Source organism: Nicotiana sylvestris, chromosome 1 (genome assembly GCF_000393655.2).
Source record: "Nicotiana sylvestris chromosome 1, ASM39365v2, whole genome shotgun sequence".
NCBI lineage: Eukaryota > Viridiplantae > Streptophyta > Magnoliopsida > Solanales > Solanaceae > Nicotiana > Nicotiana sylvestris.
This window is the reverse complement of record NC_091057.1, coordinates 150,275,525-150,299,958: the sequence shown is the minus strand read 5'-3', so window position 1 is coordinate 150,299,958 and position 24,434 is coordinate 150,275,525. Positions and strand designations below refer to the sequence as shown.

Sequence of the window (24,434 nt, the reverse complement as noted above, 5' to 3'; positions counted from 1 at the left end):
TATAGAATATAATTTTTTAAATGGTATTTATTTAAAATAAATAAGGTGTTTACCTTTACTATAGAAGGTAAAAATTCCTTTATTTAACACACATTTCTTGTCGTCCCAATTTACTTGAACTGTATTTACTGATAGAAAATGAAAGAAAAATAATTTAACGAATAAGTTAAATATGAATAAGAAATAAAAAAAAAAATTGTACCAAACTACGTAACTTGTATTTGAATTTAATGGAATTTACGATAAGAAGATGTCAGTAAGAATTAAATTGACCAGAAAATTAAAAAGAAAAGAGAAAATAAGAGCACTATTGATGATATCTTCCCACCTACCTCTGATATAAAATGAAAAAAGAAAGGGAAACGTCAGTAAAAGCTTCTTGCGTGAACCAGCCTAAAATAAGTATCCTAATTCATTGGGATCGGGTATTGGTATGCGTAATAAACAAAAGCGGAAACGGCCATAATAGACCAAACACATTACCAAGTTTGACTAATACAAAATTTTGTAAGTAGCGTGGGGCTGTTGGCGGTGGGCGGAAGTTCAGAGGCAAGCTGAGTTTCTGTTTTGCATCTTGTCTCAATCTCATTTCTTTTTTGTATGATCTGTATTGGGATTTCTGACTTTTAATTACAATTTCTAGGTTTATTTTTTTGTTTTCCCATTTGATTAGATTGTATCCGGTGATCGGCAACGATGAGCAAAGTTCATGCTTTTAATGAGGTGGCGGAGCACAACAAGAAAGATGATTGCTGGCTTATCATCTTTGGAAAGGCAAGCTTCTTTTTTTCTTTTTGCATGTTCCACTATCACTTTATCTGTTGATTCTATGCTTGATTTGCTACTTTTTCTGATAGATTCGTTTGCTGGATTACACAAATTTAATAATTTTTTGGGGGCTTACTACAGTTTTAGTTGCTTCCCCGTTTCTAGGCTATTATAAGCAAAGGCTAACCCAGGATTTGAGCGCGGGGCACCGCTATCTCTAGCATAGATATGTCAGCTAGTTATGATAAAATCTGGAATGCTAACTCCTTGAAAACTTAATGACTATGAGTCAGTGACCGAAAGGATGTTCAAAAATATCAAACACTTAGTCAAATAAGATCAAGACACTTAGTCAAATAAGATCAAGATTAAAAGTATGTTAAGCAGTCCAACCAGTCTCAGTCGTCGTTGAATCGACGGATGTCTGCTACTTTGCCGAAGTAATCCTTGAAGGCAGAAGGTTTTTTGGTTATCACTGTTTTTGGGGGAAATTTGGATGAATTGCTTATTTTCATACCGTTCAAAAAATGGTAATGCTTATAAACTTAGTTATTAGGATAAGGAAGGTGATTGACTTCTTTTTTTTGATGACCAAGGAAGGTGATTGACTTCTTGCTAATGGAATATCTTATCCCCTTCCAATTTCCTTTAATCTTTTTATGTCTCTCTCTATAACCTTTTCGACGTCTAGAAGGATGTTTCTCAAAAGGAGTTTCAGACTATTTTGCGTATGTACTAGTGCTAAATTATTGTTCATGAAATTAGAAAAGATAAAGGAAAAAAACCCAAGTTGAGCACTAAATACAGAATAGTACACTATCTTGAATACAAAGAGGAAAAAAAATAAAATGAAAAATAGTGCTGGTGTTGGGTCTTGAACCTAGGTAATCTAGTGAAGGAGAAAACAAATGCAGTGTGTTAAACGAACGGAGCGATCCAGCTTTTATGTTTGAGGGGGCACATCAAAATTATTTAAGGTGTCCTTTGATGTATATACAAATGTGTGTGTGTGTATATATATATATATATACTGTATATGTGTGTCTATATATATAATGTATATGTATATATATATATATGTATGTATGTATATATATATACGCGGTTTTTGCTGAGGCTAACGGGTTTCAGTGACCCCTCTACTCCCCATGTAGGTCTGACTCTGATTAAGTTGTTATAATACCATTTCAACTCGAAGTACTCTTTATAACTAGAAGGAAATAGTTTCTAGTATGGACATCTAGGTCATATCTTGACGAATTGATGTTCATAAATCAATCAACCAATCAACTATGTCTCTGTCGGAATTTTTCAGATTGGATTTATGAAGCTTGTGTATCCATTTCACATTATTTTGGTTCATTTCATTGCGATACTATATTAAATTTTTTAAGGCAAGTATCGTGATTCGAAACTTAATGTTTCTCTCAATCTCATATTTATCATTATACAAGCTAGGTCTTGATCCAGGTAAAAGGACTTAACAAATATTGTCCCAAATATAACAACAATTGTTAAAGTCTCCCAACACATTAGTATAGCCTATATAGATATTTTATGTTCATTGTGTTTTGTTGTTAGCTAACGCTAAGTAGTTCGTGTTGATTCTTAGAGTCTATAGGTCATACGAAATAATTTTTCTTCATAGCATTCCCTTATTCATTTGTTTGTACCGTAAATATATTGTGACATAGTCTATGGAAGTCATTACTGTATCTACCAACATGTCTGTTCAAATTTCTTCCTATAAATAATTGTTGGTAATTTGAAAGCCCTTTGATCAAGGTATCCATATTTTCTTTAAATTTAGTTTAAGTTTCCTCATCATATTATATTTGTAGAATATATGCATTAATGCTTTTGCTTGTCTCATTTCTGCTTACCGGTCTCAACAAGGTAGCCCTATCACCAATTTTTTCTATAATGATTACTATCTCCTTCTACCTTATTAACAAATGATTGCCGTCTCTTTCTAATTATTTTTATCTATCCTGCAGTGTCGTAATTTATGTATGTGTTATCGGTCTTTCTAGCCTTTTACTCTCCCTGGCTTCTGCGTCCTGGAATTGGTTAGTAGATAATCTTAATGATAACTAAACAAAGCCTTCAATCTTTAGTGCATAATTGGTTTGGCAGATGAGGTGGGATGAGGAGGCATCATCCTCATTCTATCATGTCTTTTGGGTGCAGAAAAAATATATTTTGGCGAGTCGTCCTAAGAACCCTTTCTCTCCTAATACAAGGGACCATTTTATCCCAGGGAAAATGGTATTAATCATTCTACAGACTATTCAGGAATTTGGAAAAATATATTTTTTGTCATAAGAATATAACATATAAGAGTCAAGTTAAATGAGAAATAGGGTAAAATGCACCCCACCCCCAAGAAAACATAAATTGATGGATTTCAGGTAAATATTGACATGCTGTTTTGATGAAACTTGGGGGAGACGAAGCAATATTAGGTAACATATTTCTGCCCTTATTTCATTTAAAGATTTAACAGTGACAGGAAGAAAACAATCTTGAACACAAATATGTTTGCGAAAAGTGGAAAAATGGTGGCAGAAAGATATTAAACCGTTTAAGTTGTAATATTCCATCTTTAGGACAAAATGCTGTATAGTTGAGAAAACATTATTGGCTGCACAATAATGCCCACCATAATTCGTGCCTCCCAGTGCTTTGGTTCAATAGCAAAGGTAGTATAAGGGGGAACGTGTGGTAGGCGCATGTCATGAGTTTCGAATCATAACAGTTAAATCAAGTGTGGTGTTTAAGTAGAGAAGGGTAATGGGGAAGGTTCATTATCCACCGAGTTTCGAGACTGGAGACATCAGATTTCTAGGTTACCAAAAAGAAATGCCTATCAAAATTTATGCTGTAATAAAATCTAGGACTCAATTACGCGTGTACTTAGTATAATCAATTACAACAAATCTTTTTTCTAGAAATAAAAAATAAATCTAACACTTTTAACTTTTGTGATCAAATGAATTAAGAATTTGAAAGCCATAAACATGTGGAAGATGATTCTGACTTCTGCCAGTGATCATCTGGTGCATTTGCAAAGAAGGAAACCACTACTGTTTTGAAGGGATTTCAACTCCTAATCACTTCCTGAAGGCTAGAGATTTTTGATGAATCTTTTTGCTTGGAGTAGGCTCTGTAATGTAATAATAATATTGACACTTCTTTGCATTTTATAAGCTCCCTATCTCTTGCTAGGAGTTATCAGACAATGTGTAGGAGCTACTTCTTTTTTCTAATCCTTTGCATCTTCTGGATGCTGAGTGAATGAAGTTTATATTTTCAAAATAAAACATAAAAATTTGAGAATCTCATTTGCTTTTCTGAAGAGTTATTGGGAGAAGCATGTTATCCAATAATATAAGCTTATATTTTCACCTTATAGAGTTGGGAGGCCTATATAGTGAAATGGGAAAGCTAAAATTTAACAAATGGAGTAAATAGAGATAGGAAAAAGCAGAAATAAGAAATGAAATTAAGATGTGCAAGTAAGAAAGATGCACCAAATGTCGTCTAAGTAAGATTTTGTTCACTTGAATCCGCCCTTTTTTTTTTTTTTGAGTTATAAACCCAAATACTTTGTTTTTAACATGTTAATAGGCATTTAACTTACCTAAAAGAAAAACACATAAACACTGGCGTTTGGCAGGCAAAATGCAAAAGAAAGAAACTTTTTGCCCTACTTTATTTTCAAAGAAGATGGCAAGTATCAGCTATGGATTAAACAAAGTAATAACAGAAGGGAGAAAGGAATAGAATAAAGAAGAAAGAGAAGAGTGAAAGTGAAGGGGGTTTAGAGCATAAACCTGTGCATGCAATTCTGAAAATAATAATTAAAGGAATGAAGTAACAGCACCAGTAAATATTTCAAAATAAGGCGAATTAGAAATTATAAAATTAGAACACCAAGGATATATCTTTAAAAAAAGGAAGACAGAAAAGAAGGCATAATGTAGTGTGTTAAGTATAGGTCTTAAATTCTTGAAGCTTTGTGGCATCAATTTGAATATCGAAGTGACAATGAACTTAAAAGCGAAGGGGACAAAGCAAAGCTCAGAGATAAAAGAATCTAAGACAAAAAGAATGTCTTCCTGAGAATAAATTGGGATGAGAGGTACCTCGAGTTGTAGGGAGATTATTGTATTACATTACGGGAAGGAAGCTAGAGAAAATTAAGAAATTAACTGAAAGTGTGAACATTACAAAATTTTACACTACATTGATAAAATTCATTTTTTCCAGATGTTAAAATTTTATGAGCTGTGTCTCTAACCCAATCTAACCAATGACAAATTGACATGTTTTTCTGGGAATTAGTGAAAATAAAAATCCTGTCCAACAGAAAAGACAATGTGTAGAGTCCTGCATAACTATTTCTTAAATACTATACAGTAGAGAAGAGAGGAAGTATGAGAAATAAATTAGGTTGGGTTTTCAACTACATAATAAAGACCAAATCTGTTGGGTGAAGATAATGCAATTCGGTTTTATTTCTCCTATGATATTTCAGAGTGCTAATTGCTAAGAAATATGTGACTGTTAGAGGAACAATTATGCACCAGCATACAGCACTCTACCAATTGGGAACATGGCAATATCATGAGGTAGACGAAATCTTTAATTGCTATTCCTTTACCACTAGCCTTATATGACGTCACAAGTAAATGGTCGAAGGCCTGTCTACGTGTGATCTTTCATTGGACAAGCTCTTGACCTCCTCGTTGGTCTAACTTTTTCCCAATGATCCCGTATTATCAATAGCTTCTAAATCACCATTAGTTTCCAGCTAGACCAATTTATTCATTATCTGTTCTCCGTTTCATTTACGTGTGCTCTTTCATTGGACAAGCTCTTGACCTCCTCGTTGGTCTAACTTTTTCCCAATAATCCAGTATTATCAATAACCTCTAAATCACCATTAGTTTCCAGCTAGACCAATTTATTCATTATCTGTTCTCCGTTTCATTTTGCTACCAGTGTATCCTAAGTTGCAACTTCTCATATATTTATAATTATGACACTTAGTAGGAGTTTGGACATAAAAATTGTAAAATTCCAAAAAATGGTGAAAAAAAATTTCTAGTGAAAATGGTATTTGAAATTTAGAGTTGTGTTTGGACATGAATTTCAGTTTGGGTTGTTTTGTGAGTGATTTGAGTGAAAATTTTGAAAACCAGTTTTTTGGAGTTTTTCAAATTTTCGAAAATTTCCAAAATGCATCTTCAAATAAAAATTGAAAATTTTATGAACAAACGCTGATTTCGAAAAAAAGTGAATTTTTTTTGGATAAAAGGAAAAAAAATTATGTCCAAACGGCCTCTTAATCAATCCCGAGTTACATATACATTGTTTTCCATGTAATGGCTACATTGTCCATACACAAATACATGGAGAGAAGTTTTTCCTCTTGTGGGGAGGACCGTGCTATTTCGTCTCTCCTGCTCACTCTTATAATGTGATTCTTTAGTATGAACGGTCTCTCTCATTCCCTGTCTTATGATATTTCATACTTGCTGCTGTGTTTGGTATATCCACTGACGTAAAAATGCTCGACTTGAATGTTATAGCTTGAAGCCGTTTCTGCACTTCCAATTTTTAGTGTTAACTGACCATGATGCATTTTAGAATGGTTTCATGTTCTCTAAGATTTCTAGATGTTGCATAAGGTAAGAAATCCAGATTAACGAATACATCAGAACCTGAATCTGTAATATTACATAGTTGTCATCACTTTTGGTTCTTGACATAGACTCTATTTAACCTATGGAAATAAATACTGTTGTCAACAGGCATAAAGCAAAACCTCCTACGCTGGCGGCATTGTTTTATCCGTGTTTTTCTAATTGTTGTTTACTGTTGCTATCATTTAATATCCTATTGTCTTTTGATATCATGTTTGACAACTTGATCTTAGGTTTATAATGTAACCTCATTTCTGGATGATCATCCTGGAGGTGATGATGTCTTGCTGACTGCAACAGGTAAGACTAACCACTTAGAGGGTATCTTAGTAGTTTTCGTGAGCCGACATCAGAGGCGGATCTAAGAGTTAAGTTTTGTGGGTTCAACCTATAAAGTTTTTAGCATTGAACCCATTGTATTTTTTAAATTATGGCTTCGTATTGCTATATATTGCAATATTAATGAATCTTTACACATAAATTTATGTTACACGCCAAAAGTACCGGGTTCTGTTGAACCTGGTACCGATACCTTGCATCTGCCTCTGGCCGACATACTAATTGAGATATGATACGTGTTAAATTTGTGTGGTAAATAGGGAAGGATGCAACAGATGATTTTGAAGATGTTGGTCACAGTGATGATGCAAGAGAGATGATGAAGAAATACTACGTTGGTGAGATTGACAGTTCTACCCTTCCTGTTGAGCGCAAATATACTCCGCCTGCAACGCCACCACCCGCTGGAAACCAGGGTTCTGGAAATTTATCGAAGATATTGCAATTCTTGTTACCATTGTTGATATTGGGCGTAGCGCTTGCCTTGCGTTCCTTTTATCAGAAAGAGTAGATCAACTGTCATATTTCAAGCTGCAATGGCGTATGGAATACAATACAACTTTCTCATAAGCTGCTTGCCATTTTCATATGTAGTGTTTTAGTCTTACGGATTAGTATCCTTTATTCAGCTTATGTGTATTTTCTACCCTTTGTTGGATGTTCTACTGGGATGCTGAGATATTAAGACTTTGTTACCTCTGTTGGATGTCACTGCTGGTAATGCTGTCTGTTAGTGGATGTTAGAATACAAGTTTTATGACACAAGTGTTCTTTATTTTGGTGGAATAAATAGGTTCTTACATAAATCGGTATCGCTCAGGGTACGCATAGTCGCATATTACTCCTGGGATAGAGGTAAGGTCTGCGTATACATTATTGCTGCTCAGGGTACGCATAGCTGCCAAGTTGGAATTCCCAATTTATAGTAAATGTACTGTTTAACACATGGATTGACTGCTGCAATTTCATCTCGCGTCTTTGTATGTTCCTTTCTTCCACTTAAGATATTTTTCACTTCAGGGGCCGTTTGGGTGGGCTGTATAAGGAGAATTCTTCATAAAAATGAATAACTGAAGAAAAACATTGCCATTACGAAAGGGGTGTTGGAAGAGTTGATTGCTGCAATCAGAGTAGAAACGTCCAAAAGACATGAAAAATAGAAAAGTTGAGGAAAAATTGTTGCAAATTTGACACTCCCATATAAAACAAAAGGGCTGAGATTAGAATGGTCCATAAAAAATGTGTCGTCATTATTCATAGTACCATAAGTGTTTGTGGCAGATGTGCTATCAACATCACCTTAGTGAAAAAAGATAAAACACCGACATAAAAGTAACAGTAACTTGAAATGAAGTGACTTCACCCAGAATCAGGTGAAATCTATCCACTGTCCTTTTTAGAATCCTTTTTTGATCTTTGTCCTGGGTATGTTTTCAGGAATTGAGAAACTTGCTGATTTGTTCGAATGATATTTTCTTCTTCATCAATATTTCTGATAAAAAACAATGAATGTGTGACACATTGTATTGTTTCTTGAATGAAAAAACTAGCTATTACTGCCAATTGGCTTTATGGAAAAGAACAAGTACAGAAAGTACAGTGTTATCAACATGGTGTGATTGTGTCGTGGAGTAGACGTACTATGAATATGATAATACATGTCCTTAAAACAGTTGAAGTTACTAATTGATATACACTGCTGGATAATCAAATGAATGTGACAGTTTTATTAGTGAGAAAAAATGAATTCACTAAGGGGTTGTTTAGTTTGAAGATAAGTTATACTGAGATTAGCTATACTGAAATTAGTTATGTAGGGATTAATTATCCTGATATTATTTTTATTGATTATTTGGTATGTTGTATTAATTTTGAGATTATCAATTTTACTGCTTTATCCTGGGATAACTTATCCTGAGATTATTATCCCACCATTTGGTAGGAATAAGTAATCACAGTACCATTTTTAATCTTGGGTTAACTTGTCCAGAATTAGTAACTAAACAAGGAATAAAACGGTACAAAATTCTTATTCCAAGATTATTTTTGCTTATTACCAAACGACCCCTAAGAAGTTACATCCCAATCTGCAAAATGCTATGGATATGCCAGCATCCTGTAGTTTATTACCCATTGCCTTGTTGATAATAAACTACAACTATAAAAAAAATAAAATCCAACCAAACACAGAAAGTTCAAGTTTTGTATATCCTTCTCTTAACATGAATATTATTATTGGACTTGGTCAAGTCATGCTTTAAAAAATATGTTTCTTGATTACTTTGAGTTTTCAACAACCTTTTAAGAATCTAGCAACTTCAACGAAATAGCATCAGAACAAAAGAACAAATACAGTAATATCAACATGGTTTGATTGTGTCCTGTAGTGTTTGTACTATGAATATGATTATGTCATGCCCTTAAAACAATTGAAGAGTCACCAATTGTTATACACTGCTGAATAATCTAATGATTGTGACAGATTTTAATTAGTAGTAAGAATACATTAATGCACTAAAAGGTCTTCTTCCAGCAACTTGTTTAGTATTCTGAATATGCAAAACGCTAAGGATATGCCAGCATCCTGAAGTATATTACCTATTGCCTTGTTGAAAGTAAACTACTATATAACCAAACACATAGACTTCAGTTTTACACGGGAGCGGCCCTTCCATAAAAGCAAGTAAAACAATTGTTTTAGGCTCCATATTTGAGGGGCCACATTTTTCCTTACACCTAATAAACTATGTATAAGTTTTTAAAAAAATTCTGTAAAGTGAAAAAGTTTGATTTCTTTCTTTATAACAAATATAGAGAAAAAGGGTTTGCAACTGCTATGATTTCTACCAAGGAAATTACACTTGAAATAAATATCGAACCCGAATTTCGTAAGAAGTATGAATAGGAAGCAACAATTTGATGCGAATGCTGATAATGAAATCTCAAAATCTTGCTAAGAGTCTTTTAGCGTTGATTACTTTTATACATAATAGACAAGGCTATTTTTTCACTTCAAAATTGATTTGAACAATTCGAAGCATATGAAAATATTTTTAGTTTTCTATTTGGCGTTAAAAACTAAGATCACTAGATGTTGAAAATTTGAAAAAATACTGTCTTAATCTTGAATATTCTTAAAGCATAATAACCAATTCGATATTGATGGTTTAGATTTCTTTTTTCTGAATTAAAAGTATTAAGGAAAATAGTACAATTAGAAGGTAACAGTTTAATTGATACACTTAGTCAAACAAAAAGATTTAATTCTTTTTCAAATGCCTAAATAGCTTATGGAATAATGTTAATAACTTATGTTACGTTGCCTCAACGAAAAGAATTTTTCAAAATTAAAATTGATAAAATCTTACCTAAGATCTAATGTGACAAGAAAGGTTAAATGGAATAGCTATATTGTCAAATGAGAAATACTTATTAAGAGTTATTGATTATAAGAAAATTATTAATAACTTTGTATCTAAAAAAAATTAAAAAATAAACTTTAAATAAATAATAATTTTGTTTAAAAAAAATTAATGCCCCTCATAAAGTTTAATTTGACTTTAGGCCACAAAATTCGTGGAGCCGCCCTATTTTACGTAAACATGATTTAAGCTCTAGTGGTACTAGGATATCCTTTTCCAACTTCGTTAAGTATGACTTAAAAAAATGTTTCTTGATTATTTTGAGATATCAACAACCTTTTAGAAGTTAAGAGAAGGGAAACTTGCGATTTTTTATATTTTGAGGTGACATGTTTCGTAATCTTTCAAACTGGTACTATGTCGTATTGTAATAAATCCCCCAAAATAAATGAGAAAGTGATAGAATCCTCTCTAACACTCAGTTTTGGAAAGAAAGAAACAACTAGATACTACAACTAGTCCTAGCTAGTTTATTTTTCACATCATGAAACAAGAAGTTGTGTTTAGTTAAGTTGATATAATCGTACGTTAGAAATGTTAATTCATAGTACAAGTTGGTTCGACAGGAACCTAAAGCTTCATTTAATTATATAAACTGGTAACTAAAACAGTGTATTCATCCAAGCGAAAGAAAGATATATGGTCAAGTAGGCATAAAAAAAATCATGTTCCTAAGAGACCATTTATACATCTGTTTTAATATTACAACTTGTTCCTGATGGATTATTATATGCAGCGGAAGCAATCCCAATATCAAAATCACATGTAATTTAGACAACTAGCATAAACGGGATTTCACGGGTTACCTCTTGAAGCGTGAACATATCTCTTCTACCACGTGAGCCTTCAGTTCCATAACTTCTTAATGGAATCTCCATCACCCGCACAATCGTGATCCTCGAACGTTCCACGGTCTTCTACTGTGTTACCCAAATAATACCCGGAAATAGCAATTTCGTGTGGGCGAAATTTCTAGGAAAACTTGGCTGAAAATTTCAGCCACCATTTACTCATCCCTCTAGGTGGAAAACCTTATGTATTTATAGCACAAGTTTTAAGGGTTAAAACCCTTTTCCAAAACCTGTTAGGTTTTCTTTTCCACCAGAAAAAGGATTCCTTTATTTCCTATTATTTAGGCACAGTAGGGACCACATAATTTAATTAACAAGGCTTCCAATTATGGAATTAATTTGTAATTTTCGAAATTAATATCCACCATAATTAATTACGAATTATTCCACTAAAAATTCGTAATTACACTCCTTATTCAATTTCGAAATTCATCCATTAAATCTTATTTAACTCCCCATGTTAAGATTCAGATACGAATCAATTAAATTAAATTACTGACGATTTAATTTATTGATTATTTCCTTTAGACTTTCGCTTAACTTATTTCATGTGTCGGATACAAAATCCACCGGCCGGGTTTACACATGAAAACTTATAAGCTTTCATAAAGGTATATCATCAATCTCTAAACCGAGACATGGATTCCATCAACTAACTATTACTTCGCCAATGTATATTATTATTATCCAATTTACCAGGCATATTGACCCACGAAAGAATCTCGCCTTTTAATAAATCAAAACAATAATAATATACACAGCTAATAATAATTATATCAAGATTAAGAGTATAAGTACATTTAATGGCTAGAGAGTTTATTTTATTAAGTCAGTATAAAATACTTATCTCTACCTGGTCCGTTCAATACATACAAAATGTACTAGCACAAGAAGTTGGAATTAAACCATTCCCATAATCAAGATTAATTATATTTAATCTTGTGCTACAATCATTCCTGATGGTTTGTCCAATTCCATCATTAGATTGTGAACTCAAACTTTATACTTATAAGAACCGATGATTTAATCTTCCGTGTATAAGCTAAACTCTATACACTAAATCATCTACTATATAAGCAAAGGACACAGACTATTATATGATCTATTTAAAACTTTATTAAAACTGAATAAACAATTATTTCATAATAAATACTATATCTAAACCAAACTCATGGTTAATAGTATATATCCCAACAATCTCCCACTTAGACTTTTAACCATGATAATTATTAGAATATACTATATCCAAATGCATGGTTAATAGTATATACCCCAATAATCTCCCACTTAGACTCATAACCATGCATCTACAACTTTCTCAGGCATTCTTTTACATGACTATTAAAAGCCTTCACCAAATAAGGTTTTGTTAAAGAATCTTGCCAAGTTATATCTGATGCAATATTTGTCCAGTAGTACTTTGTCGTAATTATCTAGTTTGGTATTAAACTCTTCAGAGATCCTGTTACCGAAACTATCCCAAGAATGAACACCGAACTATAATTTTCTTTAGCTTTCTCCCACTAAGACGAAGTACCACTAATATTACCTTCGTTACCTCACGACATTGAAATATTAGTGACTTCTTACTATAGTGTTCAATGTTCAAACATCACTCCCACTCGATAAAGGCATATTATGTCTATTAACGTTCTCCCACTACTTAAATGCAATGGAACGTCAATTCTGACGTGTGGGTTTTGATGTTCTTGAACATCTAGTTATTTCTTTGCCCAGTTCCTGTAAAAATAGTTTACTTCTAGGAACATGTTTTATTAAACAGTCCTTATCTAGAAAAATGCATTTGTTTTAACAATTGCCTTATTTTCTTTAGGACAATAAAATAAAGCTTCATTCGTTTTCTTGGATATTCGATAAACATGCACCTATCCATCCTTAGTTCCAACTTACATATCTGTTTTCCCTTTCAGCACATATGCGGGATAATCCTATATCTGAACATGCCACAGACCAAGCTTACATTCAGTCCACAGTTCTATAGATGTCCCAGGTACTAGCTTAGAAGGAACTAAATTCAGAATGTAATTTGAAGTTTCCAGGAAATATTCCAAAAATAAATAAGGCAAATCTGAATAACACGTCATTAGTCTATCCATATCCAAAAAGAGACTTATTTCTTCTTTCTACTACACGACTCTATTATGGAGTTTACGGTGTAGTCAATTGAGATGTAATCCCTATTCTGATATGTAACTAAAAAACTCTTTAGAGAGATGCTCGCCACTACAATCAAATTGTAGTAACTTAATATATTTCTTTGGTGCTTCTCTATTTCAAGTCTTAAAAACCTTGAATTACTTAATTCATTAAGACTTACAGTGCATCAAATAAATATATTAATATTTTGAGTAATCATTTATGAACGTCATAAAATACTCAAAATCTATCTCTTACGAGTATGTTCATTTAACCATACAAATCAGAAAGGATTCATTCTAGCTTATCACTAGTTTTATTTCCTTTTAAAGGGAAACATCTTTTAGTCAAATTTCCTTCCAAACAGGATCCACAAGTTGGTAGTGCCTCTACTTTCAATGAACCTTAAGGTCCATACTTGACCAACTTGAAATCCTATCCAGATTAATATGACTTAGATAAAAGTGCACAGATAAGTTTTACTCAATTTTGAAGAACATATTCTCTTATGAGGTAGACTAATATTGTTCTGTTCAGGAGAGACATCAATATATAATAACAAGGTCATGCATTCATGTACCACAAGAGATAAAGTGTTTATTAAGCTCAATAACTCAAGAGTTATTCGAAAAATAAAACAAATATTCATCTCTTATTTTGCCCAGAAACCGGAATTAAATTCCTTCTAACAAAAGTACATATATTGCATCCTTAAAATTAATGTCTTATCACTAAAAGAAAATTTTAACAAGTAATACGACAAATTGCATAAAATCATTGTGGAGTTGAGATAAAAATATTAAATAGATCATAATAAGTCAAAACACTGAATAGTAAAATTCAGACTGCATTCAATATTTATATACATACATGCATCTGGAATAATAAATTTCGATGGGAAAAGAATTATTCATGCAAAGTATATTATATAATGCAAGAATTATACAATCCAAAAATAAATAGAACCAACTCAGATGGAGAGCATACTATTATTTTCAGTCAATTGTATATAACTTTTTAATACAAAAATTTTAAAACACACTACACATATATGTCATGCATCTTGAATAGCAATTTCGATGGGAAAGAACTACTCATGCAACATACATATGCAATGCCAGATTATTCACTCCAATAATTAAAACAGACCCAACTCAGATGGAGAGTATACTGTTAATTTAAGTCAAGTGAACATCATTTTTAATAGCTCTAGTTTCATTGATCCAACATGTATACTCAGATGGAGAGTAAGTACACGATGTAAATTACTAGTATTTCACCTAATGAGCTTACAATAAATTTATCCGATATGGAGGAAGACCTAAAGTTAACACATAAATTTATTACTCACTTGAAATTAATAGTGGAAGACCATAGAAATATATTTCTATCACCACTTAATCATGGTTGTATTGTAGTTACAAAATTGATTCAACCCTTTAAGCTCAGATGGAGAGTTAATACTGGTTATCAATAACTAGTAACTATAGCCAGTGAGTTCATAATAAATTTATCCGATATGGAGGAAGACCTAATGTCAACGCATAAATTTATTATCTCACTATAAATAAAAAAAATGAAGACAATAGGGGTTTATTCCCATCACCACTTTATCACAACCACGAACTTTTCTCAGAGGATTAAGTTTCATATTAAAAAAAATGATCAATACCCATTTAAACAGTCTTAAAATACTAAAATTAATATTTCACAATGTATAGTGGTGATTATTGTTGACTGGACTATTTCTGATAAATCTACCAAATTTCATATCAATCAAAAATTGCGACCAAATTTGGAAAATTATCATTTTAAGCATTTTTTTAAGAATTTAAAATATGACCTACATTTTTTTTATCATATACCAATTCATGTCAAATCAACATGTGTTATCATGTTCCAGATTAGACATATAAAATGATAGAAAGAATGACTTTTCGTATGTAAATCACATTTTAATCCGTCAAACCTCCAAAAAACTCACCTAAACGATCCCAAATCATCAAAATACGATGTGATTCACTGCATAGCAGTGAGTTCTTCTTAAATGATCGTTTCCAATGGTCCTACCGAATTTCAGGTCATTCGGAGATCGTAAAATTCATGATCGCCAAAAACTAGACCAAATTCGAATATTTTTTTTTTGGCGTAGTCAGGATTAAATCCATGTGATTTGCATTCTTGCTATATATCATATCAAGTTAAATCATCATGTTTCAGATTTAACACAAATATAGCCGATATATAAAGAATAATTTTTCATATTTATAACAAATTCAATTTAATAAACTGCTTGAAAACCCATCTAAACGACCTCAAAATGCCAAAAAAACAACATGATTCACTGCATAGCAAGGAGTTTTTTTTCACTAGATCGTTTTCGATGAACCCACCAAGTTTCAGGTTAATCGGAGTCCGTCAAATTCATGACCACTAGCCTGTAACCAAACTCGGAGAATAACCGTTTTAAGTAGTTTCATGAATTAAAATAAATATGATATTGATTTCCATTCTCCTTATAATTACACTATGAGCTCAAGGCATATATTATTTTCTTCCTATTTCTAGGATATATAATATCTCCTTTTGCAATAAATTATCCTTTTATTAAATACATAAGAACCTGAGATATTATATTTTCTCCCGTTCAGTGAAAACCCCAATATCTCTTCTCATGGGTGGAGTTAGTTTCACTAGTACCCAAAGATAAATACTCTTTTTCTAGTTATGAACCTCCACCATTAATGTAGATTTCTCAAGGATAATTTTCACATGGTATATTAAACATATTTCAGTGACTCAAATAAATAGACCATTTTGTGGATCCTACTTATTAATCATAATGCTCAATACATGAATAGATATAATTTCACATGTACAAATTTACTAAGAATTTTTCATGAGTTCAAATAAACAAACCACTTCAGTGGTAACTATTTATTACTCATAAAATTCTCAATTTACAAGTGAATATATATTTAGCTCATAAAATTATTTTATGGTAGACCATAGCTTAAAAGTCATACCAACATTATAAAACTCATACAACATACCGTCATATTTCACTTAATTAGAACCTCCAATCAGAGAACAAAATTCTTCATCGAAAATCCAAACTAGTAATCACGTAGGGCATGAAAATATAAACTTAAATTTGAGAAATTTTTTATGCACAAACATGCCAAACGCTCCAATCATTAGTCATCCAGGATATCAAATAGAGAATTTTACTTTCTTACAAAATAATTATATCATTACACAATATGAATTATACCTTGTAAGACCTAGTCAATAAAATCTTACACCTCTATTATTGAATTTAATACAACAACACGTTTATTTGCTAATAGTCAATGTGTAAACCTATTATATGACTAGTATTTAATCATGGGGACCATGGGGAGTCATCCCCAACACCATTGAATTAAAAAAGAATTAAAATTATTAAGAAATAATTTTCAAAAAATAGAAAAACGTCCAAAACATAGTCCAAACGACCTCAAAACGCCGAAAAATACCATGATTCACTGCTAAGCAGTGAGTGTTTCTCACCACGGCGTTTCCGATGGACCTACCAAATTTCAGCTCAATCGGAGTCCGTCAAGTTCGCTGACCTCCGAAAATTCCGGCTATTCGGTCAAAAACAGGTTTTGCGTTTTTCTAGGTTTTACCCCAAAAAATTCAGATAATCTCAATCAAATATCAATAAAAAACATATATCTCATGATTATAAGAATAATCCATAAATTATGCACAGTTAATTCACAAAACAGCAGTGCAGTTTTTCAGAAAACCACATATATATGTAATTCAAAAAATGCACATAAACACCATATTCTTGTTTCATGAAAAACTTAGTTATCTAATTAGATGTGAGTGAGCTCTGATACCAATTGATGGATTATTATATGCAGCGGAAGCAATCCCAGTATCAAAATCACATGTAATTTAGACAACTAGCATAAACGGGATTTCACGGGTTACCTCTTGAAGCGTGAACATATCTCTTCTACCACGTGAGCCTTCAGTTCCATAACTTCTTAATGGAATCTCCATCACCCGCACAATCGTGATCCTCGAACGTTCCACGGTCTTCTACTGTGTTACCCAAATAATACCCGGAAATAGCAATTTCGTGTGGGCGAAATTTCTAGGAAAACTTGGCTGAAAATTTCAGCCACCATTTACTCATCCCTCTAGGTGGAAAACCTTATGTATTTATAGCACAAGTTTTAAGGGTTAAGACCCTTTTCCAAAACCTGTTAGGTTTTCTTTTCCACCAGAAAAAGGATTCCTTTATTTCCTATTATTTAGGCACAGTAGGGACCACAGAATTTAATTAACAAGGCTTCCAATTATGGAATTAATTTGTAATTTTCGAAATTAATATCCACCATAATTAATTACGAATTATTCCACTAAAAATTCGTAATTACACTCCTTATTCAATTTCGAAATTCATCCATTAAATCTTATTTAACTCCCCATGTTAAGATTCAGATACGAATCAATTAAATTAAATTACTGACGATTTAATTTATTGATTATTTCCTTTAGACTTTCGCTTAACTTATTTCATGTGTCGGATATAAAATCCACCGGCCGGGTTTACACATGAAAACTTATAAGCTTTCATAAAGGTATATCATCAATCTCTAAACCGAGACATGGATTCCATCAACTAACTATTACTTCGCCAATGTATATTATTATTATCCAATTTACCAGGCATATTGACCCACGAAAGAATCTCGCCTTTTAATAAATCAAAACAATAATAATATACACAGCTAATAATAATTATATCAAGATTAAGAGTATAAGTACATTTAATGGCTAGAGAGTTTATTTTATTAAGTCAGTATAAAATACTTATCTCTACCTGGTCCGTTCAATACATACAAAATGTACTAGCACAAGAAGTTGGAATTAAACCATTCCCATAATCAAGATTAATTATATTTAATCTTGTGCTACAATCATTCCTGATGGTTTGTCCAATTCCATCATTAGATTGTGAACTCAAACTTTATACTTATAAGAACCGATGATTTAATCTTCCGTGTATAAGCTAAACTCTATACACTAAATCATCTACTATATAAGCAAAGGACACAGACTATTATATGATCTATTTAAAACTTTATTAAAACTGAATAAACAATTATTTCATAATAAATACTATATCTAAACCAAACTCATGGTTAATAGTATATATCCCAACAATCTCCCACTTAGACTTTTAACCATGATAATTATTAGAAATTTCACTTTGCATGTCTATATCAATGTCCATAACATAAAACCTTTCGATTACCTGCCTGTACTGAATGGTCACTCACGCGACTGAATATTTGAAGTAAAATTATGAATATATAGGTGGAAGGTCGTTTTATCAAAGAAAAAGCTAGGATGCTTCATCAGATCAGTACGTTAGAATGATTTTACAGATAGAAAAATTAGTTTGATCACTTTCCAACAATAATACTATAAGTTCGTTACGTTCTGTGAAATTACCTCTGTTAATAGAAATCATAACGTGATCAAACAGCATATATATGAGCAGTGGTACTATTTGCTTCATTTTTTTCTTTGATTCGATATAATTGATATTTCTTGGCTTTTTACGAATACAAACGATTCAACATAAAAGATTGTGATTCTAAACATGTTTCACGGTGTAAAATTAATGAAAGGTCCAATTTCAAATATTTCTTGACTAGTCGATGTATGATATGCCACGAGTCTGACGTACGTCTAAGACGAGCCAAGAACTGCAATAGGGAACTTGGGCTTGCTGTACTATCTTTGCTTTCTACTATGGGACATGTTTAACATAAAATCTGACGTACATTTATTTGCACATTAGTCTCACGAGACTGAGGATGATTGCAACATTAATTTCCAAAGACTACATCCTAGAATACATCAGATAGAAACAATTACTCTATGATTTAACAACTACTATAGAGCAACATTAAAAAATAGCCAAAGTCATGGTCAAAGATAAGATACTAGTGTCTGCTAATGATCTTTCCAATCAGGGTAAGAGCATTAGCAACATATTATATGAATTTTGTGCTAGTGGCAGACTTGTCCGAGGAAATATACAAAAGTAAAGACAATGTACAAACAACCGAAAATATTGGACCAGTTGCATCCTGGGGCGGCTCTAAGGCTTTGGGCAGTGAGGCCATTGCCTTAAACCCCCATAATTTTAAGACTCTAAATCTATTTTAAATTCTTATTATTATTGTATAAGATGGAAATCGGGGCTATCCAATTTCGTCCTTTGATGGAAAAAGTGATACCATATCGGAAGGCCAGGATGTCGAGTTCGGGGTGGATGTTTCTTTCCAAGATCGAGGTCGATATCACTTACCGAGGTCAAAAGAGGGCATGCTTCGAGATGATACCGGTATAGTTCAGTAACGGAAAGAGCGAGATACCCGCAACGGACCGAAGATCATGACGTGAATTTCGAAATGGATTGATCCTCGGCAGTTAATCCGTCGTCAAATATGATTTCCTACTATAATTAGAAGTGTACCTTATTTAGGACTCCCCTATTATATAAAGAGAGATCTCATTCATTTGTAAGCATGATTATTCACTGAGAAGAGTATATATACACTTACTACTTTCTTGCTATTTCGCTTATTGTTCATCAGAGTTGCTTTATCATTTACTATTCCTATTATTAGACCTCAAGACTACCATAGGTCGAGGTCGAGATTTGGCTTGCATACTGGTTTGATTTATTTTATTCTCTAATTTATCAATTTAATTTCTTGTTTATCAATTGGTATTGGATTAAATCACGCATCCTTAAAACCCCAATATAAGTTTAATTGTTACTCGAATTTTAGGGTAAACAGTTTGGCGCCCACCGTGGGGCTAAGGATAATAGTGATTGTTCAGTACTGATTCTGATAACACACGTTATTTCACACTTGTTCTTGTTAAGTATATTTGCTCTCAGGTTAAAACATGTCAAACTCACAAAATGCGCCCGTACATGGTGATGATGGTCTCGGATTTCACAGGAAAAACTACAATGTTATTGTTCCAGGAGCCGGGGTACCACCGGCTAACCTCAGGGGAGCACCGATCCAGTCGATATTAGTTCACACGTTGCTCTAAATACGGACCTAGGCATGGACCCCGAAGGGAGTGTATGCAGGGAAGGCCGATCTGGTGGTCAAGGTACACAGGGCAGAGGAGACGGAGGAGTTAGTCTCCAGGCGATATTCGAGATGCTACAGTCTCAGTAGGCTGCTATCACTCAGTTGCAAAATCAATATAGGACTCCAAGTGGGGTCGATCCAGAAATCACTCGTCGTACTGTGCCAGTACCAGAAAGGTCGAATGGTAACGAATCAGGGACTGATCCTGCAATAATGAAAATGCTCGAGGAGCTCACCAAAAGAATTGAGCCAGGAGAGAAGAAAATCGTAGATAATGACAAAAAAGTAGAAACATACAACTCCCGAGTTGATCAGATACCGGGGGCACCCCCGATCCTAAAGGGTTTGGATTCAGAAAAGTTCGTGCAGAAGCCTTTTCCTCAGAGTGCAGCTCCGAAACCCATTCCTAAAAAGTTCCGTATGCCGGATATACCTAAATACAATGGGACCACCAATCCTAATGAATACTTCACTTTGCACACGCGTGGAATAAAGGGAAATGACTTAGAAGATGATGAGATTGAGTCTGTTTTTTTGAAAAAAATTGAAAAAACTTTATCAAAGGGAGCAATGATTTGGTATCACAACCTGCCACCAAACTCCATCGACTCATTCGCATGTTAGCAGATTCTTTCATAAAAGCACACGCCAGGGCCATAAAGGTTGCAACAAGAAAATTGGATCTTTTCAAGATAAGACAAAGGGATAACAAAATCCTAAGGGAGTTCATATCCCGATTTCAAATGGAACGCATAGAGCTGCCACCGGTCACATATGATTGGGCAGTTCAAGCTTTCACTAAGGGTTGAACGAGCGGAGTTCGATAGCATCACATCAGTTGAAACAAAATTTGGTCGAGTATCCAGCTGTAACTTGGGCAGATGTGCACAATCGATATCAATCGAAGATCAGGGTCGAGGACGACCAATTAGGAGCCCCTTCCGGTTCAGTACATCCAAACAGGTCGGTAGTTAAAACCCCGAGGGACGTCGACATAGAGCCAAGGTCGAACAGAGAATGATATCAACCATATACTACAGATCGAAGGAACAATAGTTCAGGATGCAATTCCGCCCGGAATGATCGAAGAAGTGATCGAGGATAGAATTCTCGGGGACTTATGAGCAAAAATAGTTTTGATAAGCATGCCGATCCTATAGAGGTACCTCGGTTATCGGAAAATAACTTCAGCATCGACGCGTCGGGCATTGTATAATCAATCAGAAAGATCAAAGATATATCTGGCGCAGACCCATACAAACTGATCCTTCCCAAAGAAAAAAATTTGATGTGCAAATATCATGGCATGTATGGTCACAAGATCAAGGATTGCAGACAATTAAGGGAGGAGGTAGCCCGTCTATTCAATGAGGGCCACCTTCGAGAGTTCCTCAGCGATCGGGCCAAAAATCATTTTAGAGAAAGGGACGCCAACAAGAAAAATGAACAGGAGGAACCCCAACATGTCATTCATATGATCATAGGTGGGGTACCCATATTCAAACCGCACTAAGGTATCAATCACTAGGGAAAATAAACCCGAGATTAAGTGCCCGAAGGATCCTTATCATTCAATGACGAAGAAGCAGAAGGCATTTCTCAGCCACACAACGACGCTCTGGTAATTTCTATCTTATTAAATAAAGTTCAAGTTAAGCGTGTTTTAGTGGATCCAGGTAGCTTGGCGAATATCATCCGATCAAGGGTCGTGGAGCATCTCGGCCTACAAGATCTAATCATGCTCGCACCTCGGGTCTTAAACGGCTTTAATATGGCTAGTGAAACAACCAAAGGGGAGATTATGTTGCCGGTGAATGTGGTTGGAACCATTCAAGATACCAAATTTCACGTGATCGAGGGCGACATGAGGTACAATGCCCTACTCGAAAGGCCTTGATCCACAACATGAGGGCAGTCCCCTCGACTCTCCATCAAATGATAAAATTCCCGACGTCGGACGGTGTAAAAACAGTATACGGAGAGCAGTATGCTGCTTTGGAAATGTTTGTGATCGATGAGGTAACGCCGATATCAAAGCTATCAACCTCGGAAAGGTCGAGCATTAAAGGTAAACTAGAAGCCAAATAGAAATCACAACCACCAGTCTCGGCCGAATCGGAGAAGTAGAGGATAGAAGAAGAAGAGGATTTTCTAAATCCTCAAACTTTTATTGTTCCCGAAGATTTTGACGCCACCAAATCAACGGCCGAAGAGCTGGAACATGTTATATTGATCGAGTACCTACCCGAGCGAAAGGTATACCTAGGAACGGGATTAACCCCCAAACTCAGAAAAAAGCTTATTCAATTTCTTATTGATGACATAACTTGTTTTGCTTGGTCCCATTTAGACATGACATGGATCCCACCAGAGATAACAACACATCGGCTAAGCCTTGACCCCAGGTTCAAAACGGTTAAACAAAAGAGAAGGCCTCAGTACGAGGTAAAGCATACATTCATAAAGGACGGGGTAACTAAATTCTCAAAATAGGGTCCATTCGGGAGGTGAAATATCCCGAATGGCTAGCCAATGTAGTCGTAATCCCTAAAAAATGAAACAAACTTAAAATGTGTGTAGATTATAAAGATTTAAATAAAGCTTGCCCAAAGATTCTTTTCCACTACCTAATATCGATCGCATGATCGAAGCCATGACTGGCCACGAGATCCTTACCTTTATCGATGCCTATTCCGTGTACAATCAAATTTAAATGAACCCGAAAGACCAGGAAAATACTTCATTTATCACCAAGTATGGAACATATTATTATAAAGTAATGCCCTTCAGGCTAAAAAACGCAGGAGCTACTTACCAACGCTTAGTAAATAAAATGTTCGAAGAACAAATAGGTAAGTCAATGGAAGTTTATATCGATGACCTGCTAGTTAAGTCCTTGCGCGGAGAGGACCATTTATCTCATTTGCAGGAAACGTTCAAGATTTTGAGGAAATATAACATGAAGCTCAACCCCGAAAAATGTGCTTTCGAGGTCGATTCGGGCAAATTCCTAGTCTTCATGGGATCGAATCAGGGGATCGATATCAACCCCGATAAAATCAAGGCCATTGAGGACATCACCATCGTAGGTAGTGTAAAAGCCGTGAAGAGGATGACTGGACGGATAGAAGCATTAGGCCGATTCATCTCGAGGTCGTCGGATAGAAGCCACAAAATTTTCTCTCTACTCAAAAAGAAGAACGATTTCACCTGGACCCCGGAATTCCAACAAGCATTAGAGGAACTAAAGCGATACCTATCGATCCCACCAGTGCTTCACACTTCAAAGGCAAATGAGAAACTTTACTTATACTTGGCAGTATCGGAAATCACGGTAAGTGGTGTCCTAGTTCAAGAAGGGCAGGGTACGCAATTCCCTATTTATTATGTAAGTCGAACCATAGGAGAAGCAGAAACTAGATAGCCACACTTAGAGAAATTGGCACTTTCATTGATAAGCGCCTCTAGAAAGTTAAAACCATACTTTCAATGTCACCCCATATGTGTGTTAACCACTTACCCGCTTCGTAATATTTTGCACAATCGGTCCGATTGGCCAAATGGGCCATCGAACTCAGTGGGCACGATATCGAGTATCAACCCTGAACGGTCATTAAGTCTCAAATTTTGGCGGACTTCGTGGCTGATTTCACGCCAACCCTCGTACATGAAGTTGAAAAAGAACTTTTGTTAAAATCAGGCACATCATTGGGGGTATAGACCCTTTTCAAAGATGGTGCTTTGAATGTGAAGGGATCCGGGCTAGGCATTATTTTGAAGCTGCCTACGGGTAGCACTATTAGGCAATCTATCAAGACGTCTAGGTTGACTAACAATGAGGCCGAGTACGAGGCAACGATTGTAGGTCTCGAGCTAGCTAAAAGCTTAGGAGCAGAAGTCATTAAAGCCAAGTGTGACTCTTTACTAGTGGTAAACCAAGTAAACAAAACCTTCGAAGTTCGAGAAGATAGAATGTAAAAGGTATTTGGACAAGCTGCA

General features: G+C 34.3%; 1 protein-coding gene across 3 annotated transcripts; it reads left to right on the top strand.

The window, feature by feature from the left end:
* The first annotated feature begins 370 nt into the window (after positions 1–370).
* On the top strand, positions 371–7,624 carry LOC104248862 (cytochrome b5-like). Of its 3 annotated transcripts, none has more exons than XM_009805208.2 (4): positions 371–549; positions 674–774; positions 6,713–6,779; positions 7,079–7,624. In XM_009805208.2, the coding sequence occupies exons 2-4, from the start codon at positions 697–699 to the stop codon at positions 7,327–7,329; spliced, it is 396 nt and encodes a 131-aa protein (XP_009803510.1). In that variant the 5' UTR covers positions 371–549; positions 674–696; the 3' UTR covers positions 7,330–7,624. The 3 variants fall into 3 exon arrangements, with proteins under 3 accessions (XP_009803510.1, XP_009803511.1, XP_070025471.1); XM_009805209.2 differs by having other exon boundaries at positions 644–774; XM_070169370.1 differs by lacking the exon at positions 371–549 and having other exon boundaries at positions 582–774.
* Positions 7,625–24,434: the final 16,810 nt, after the last annotated feature.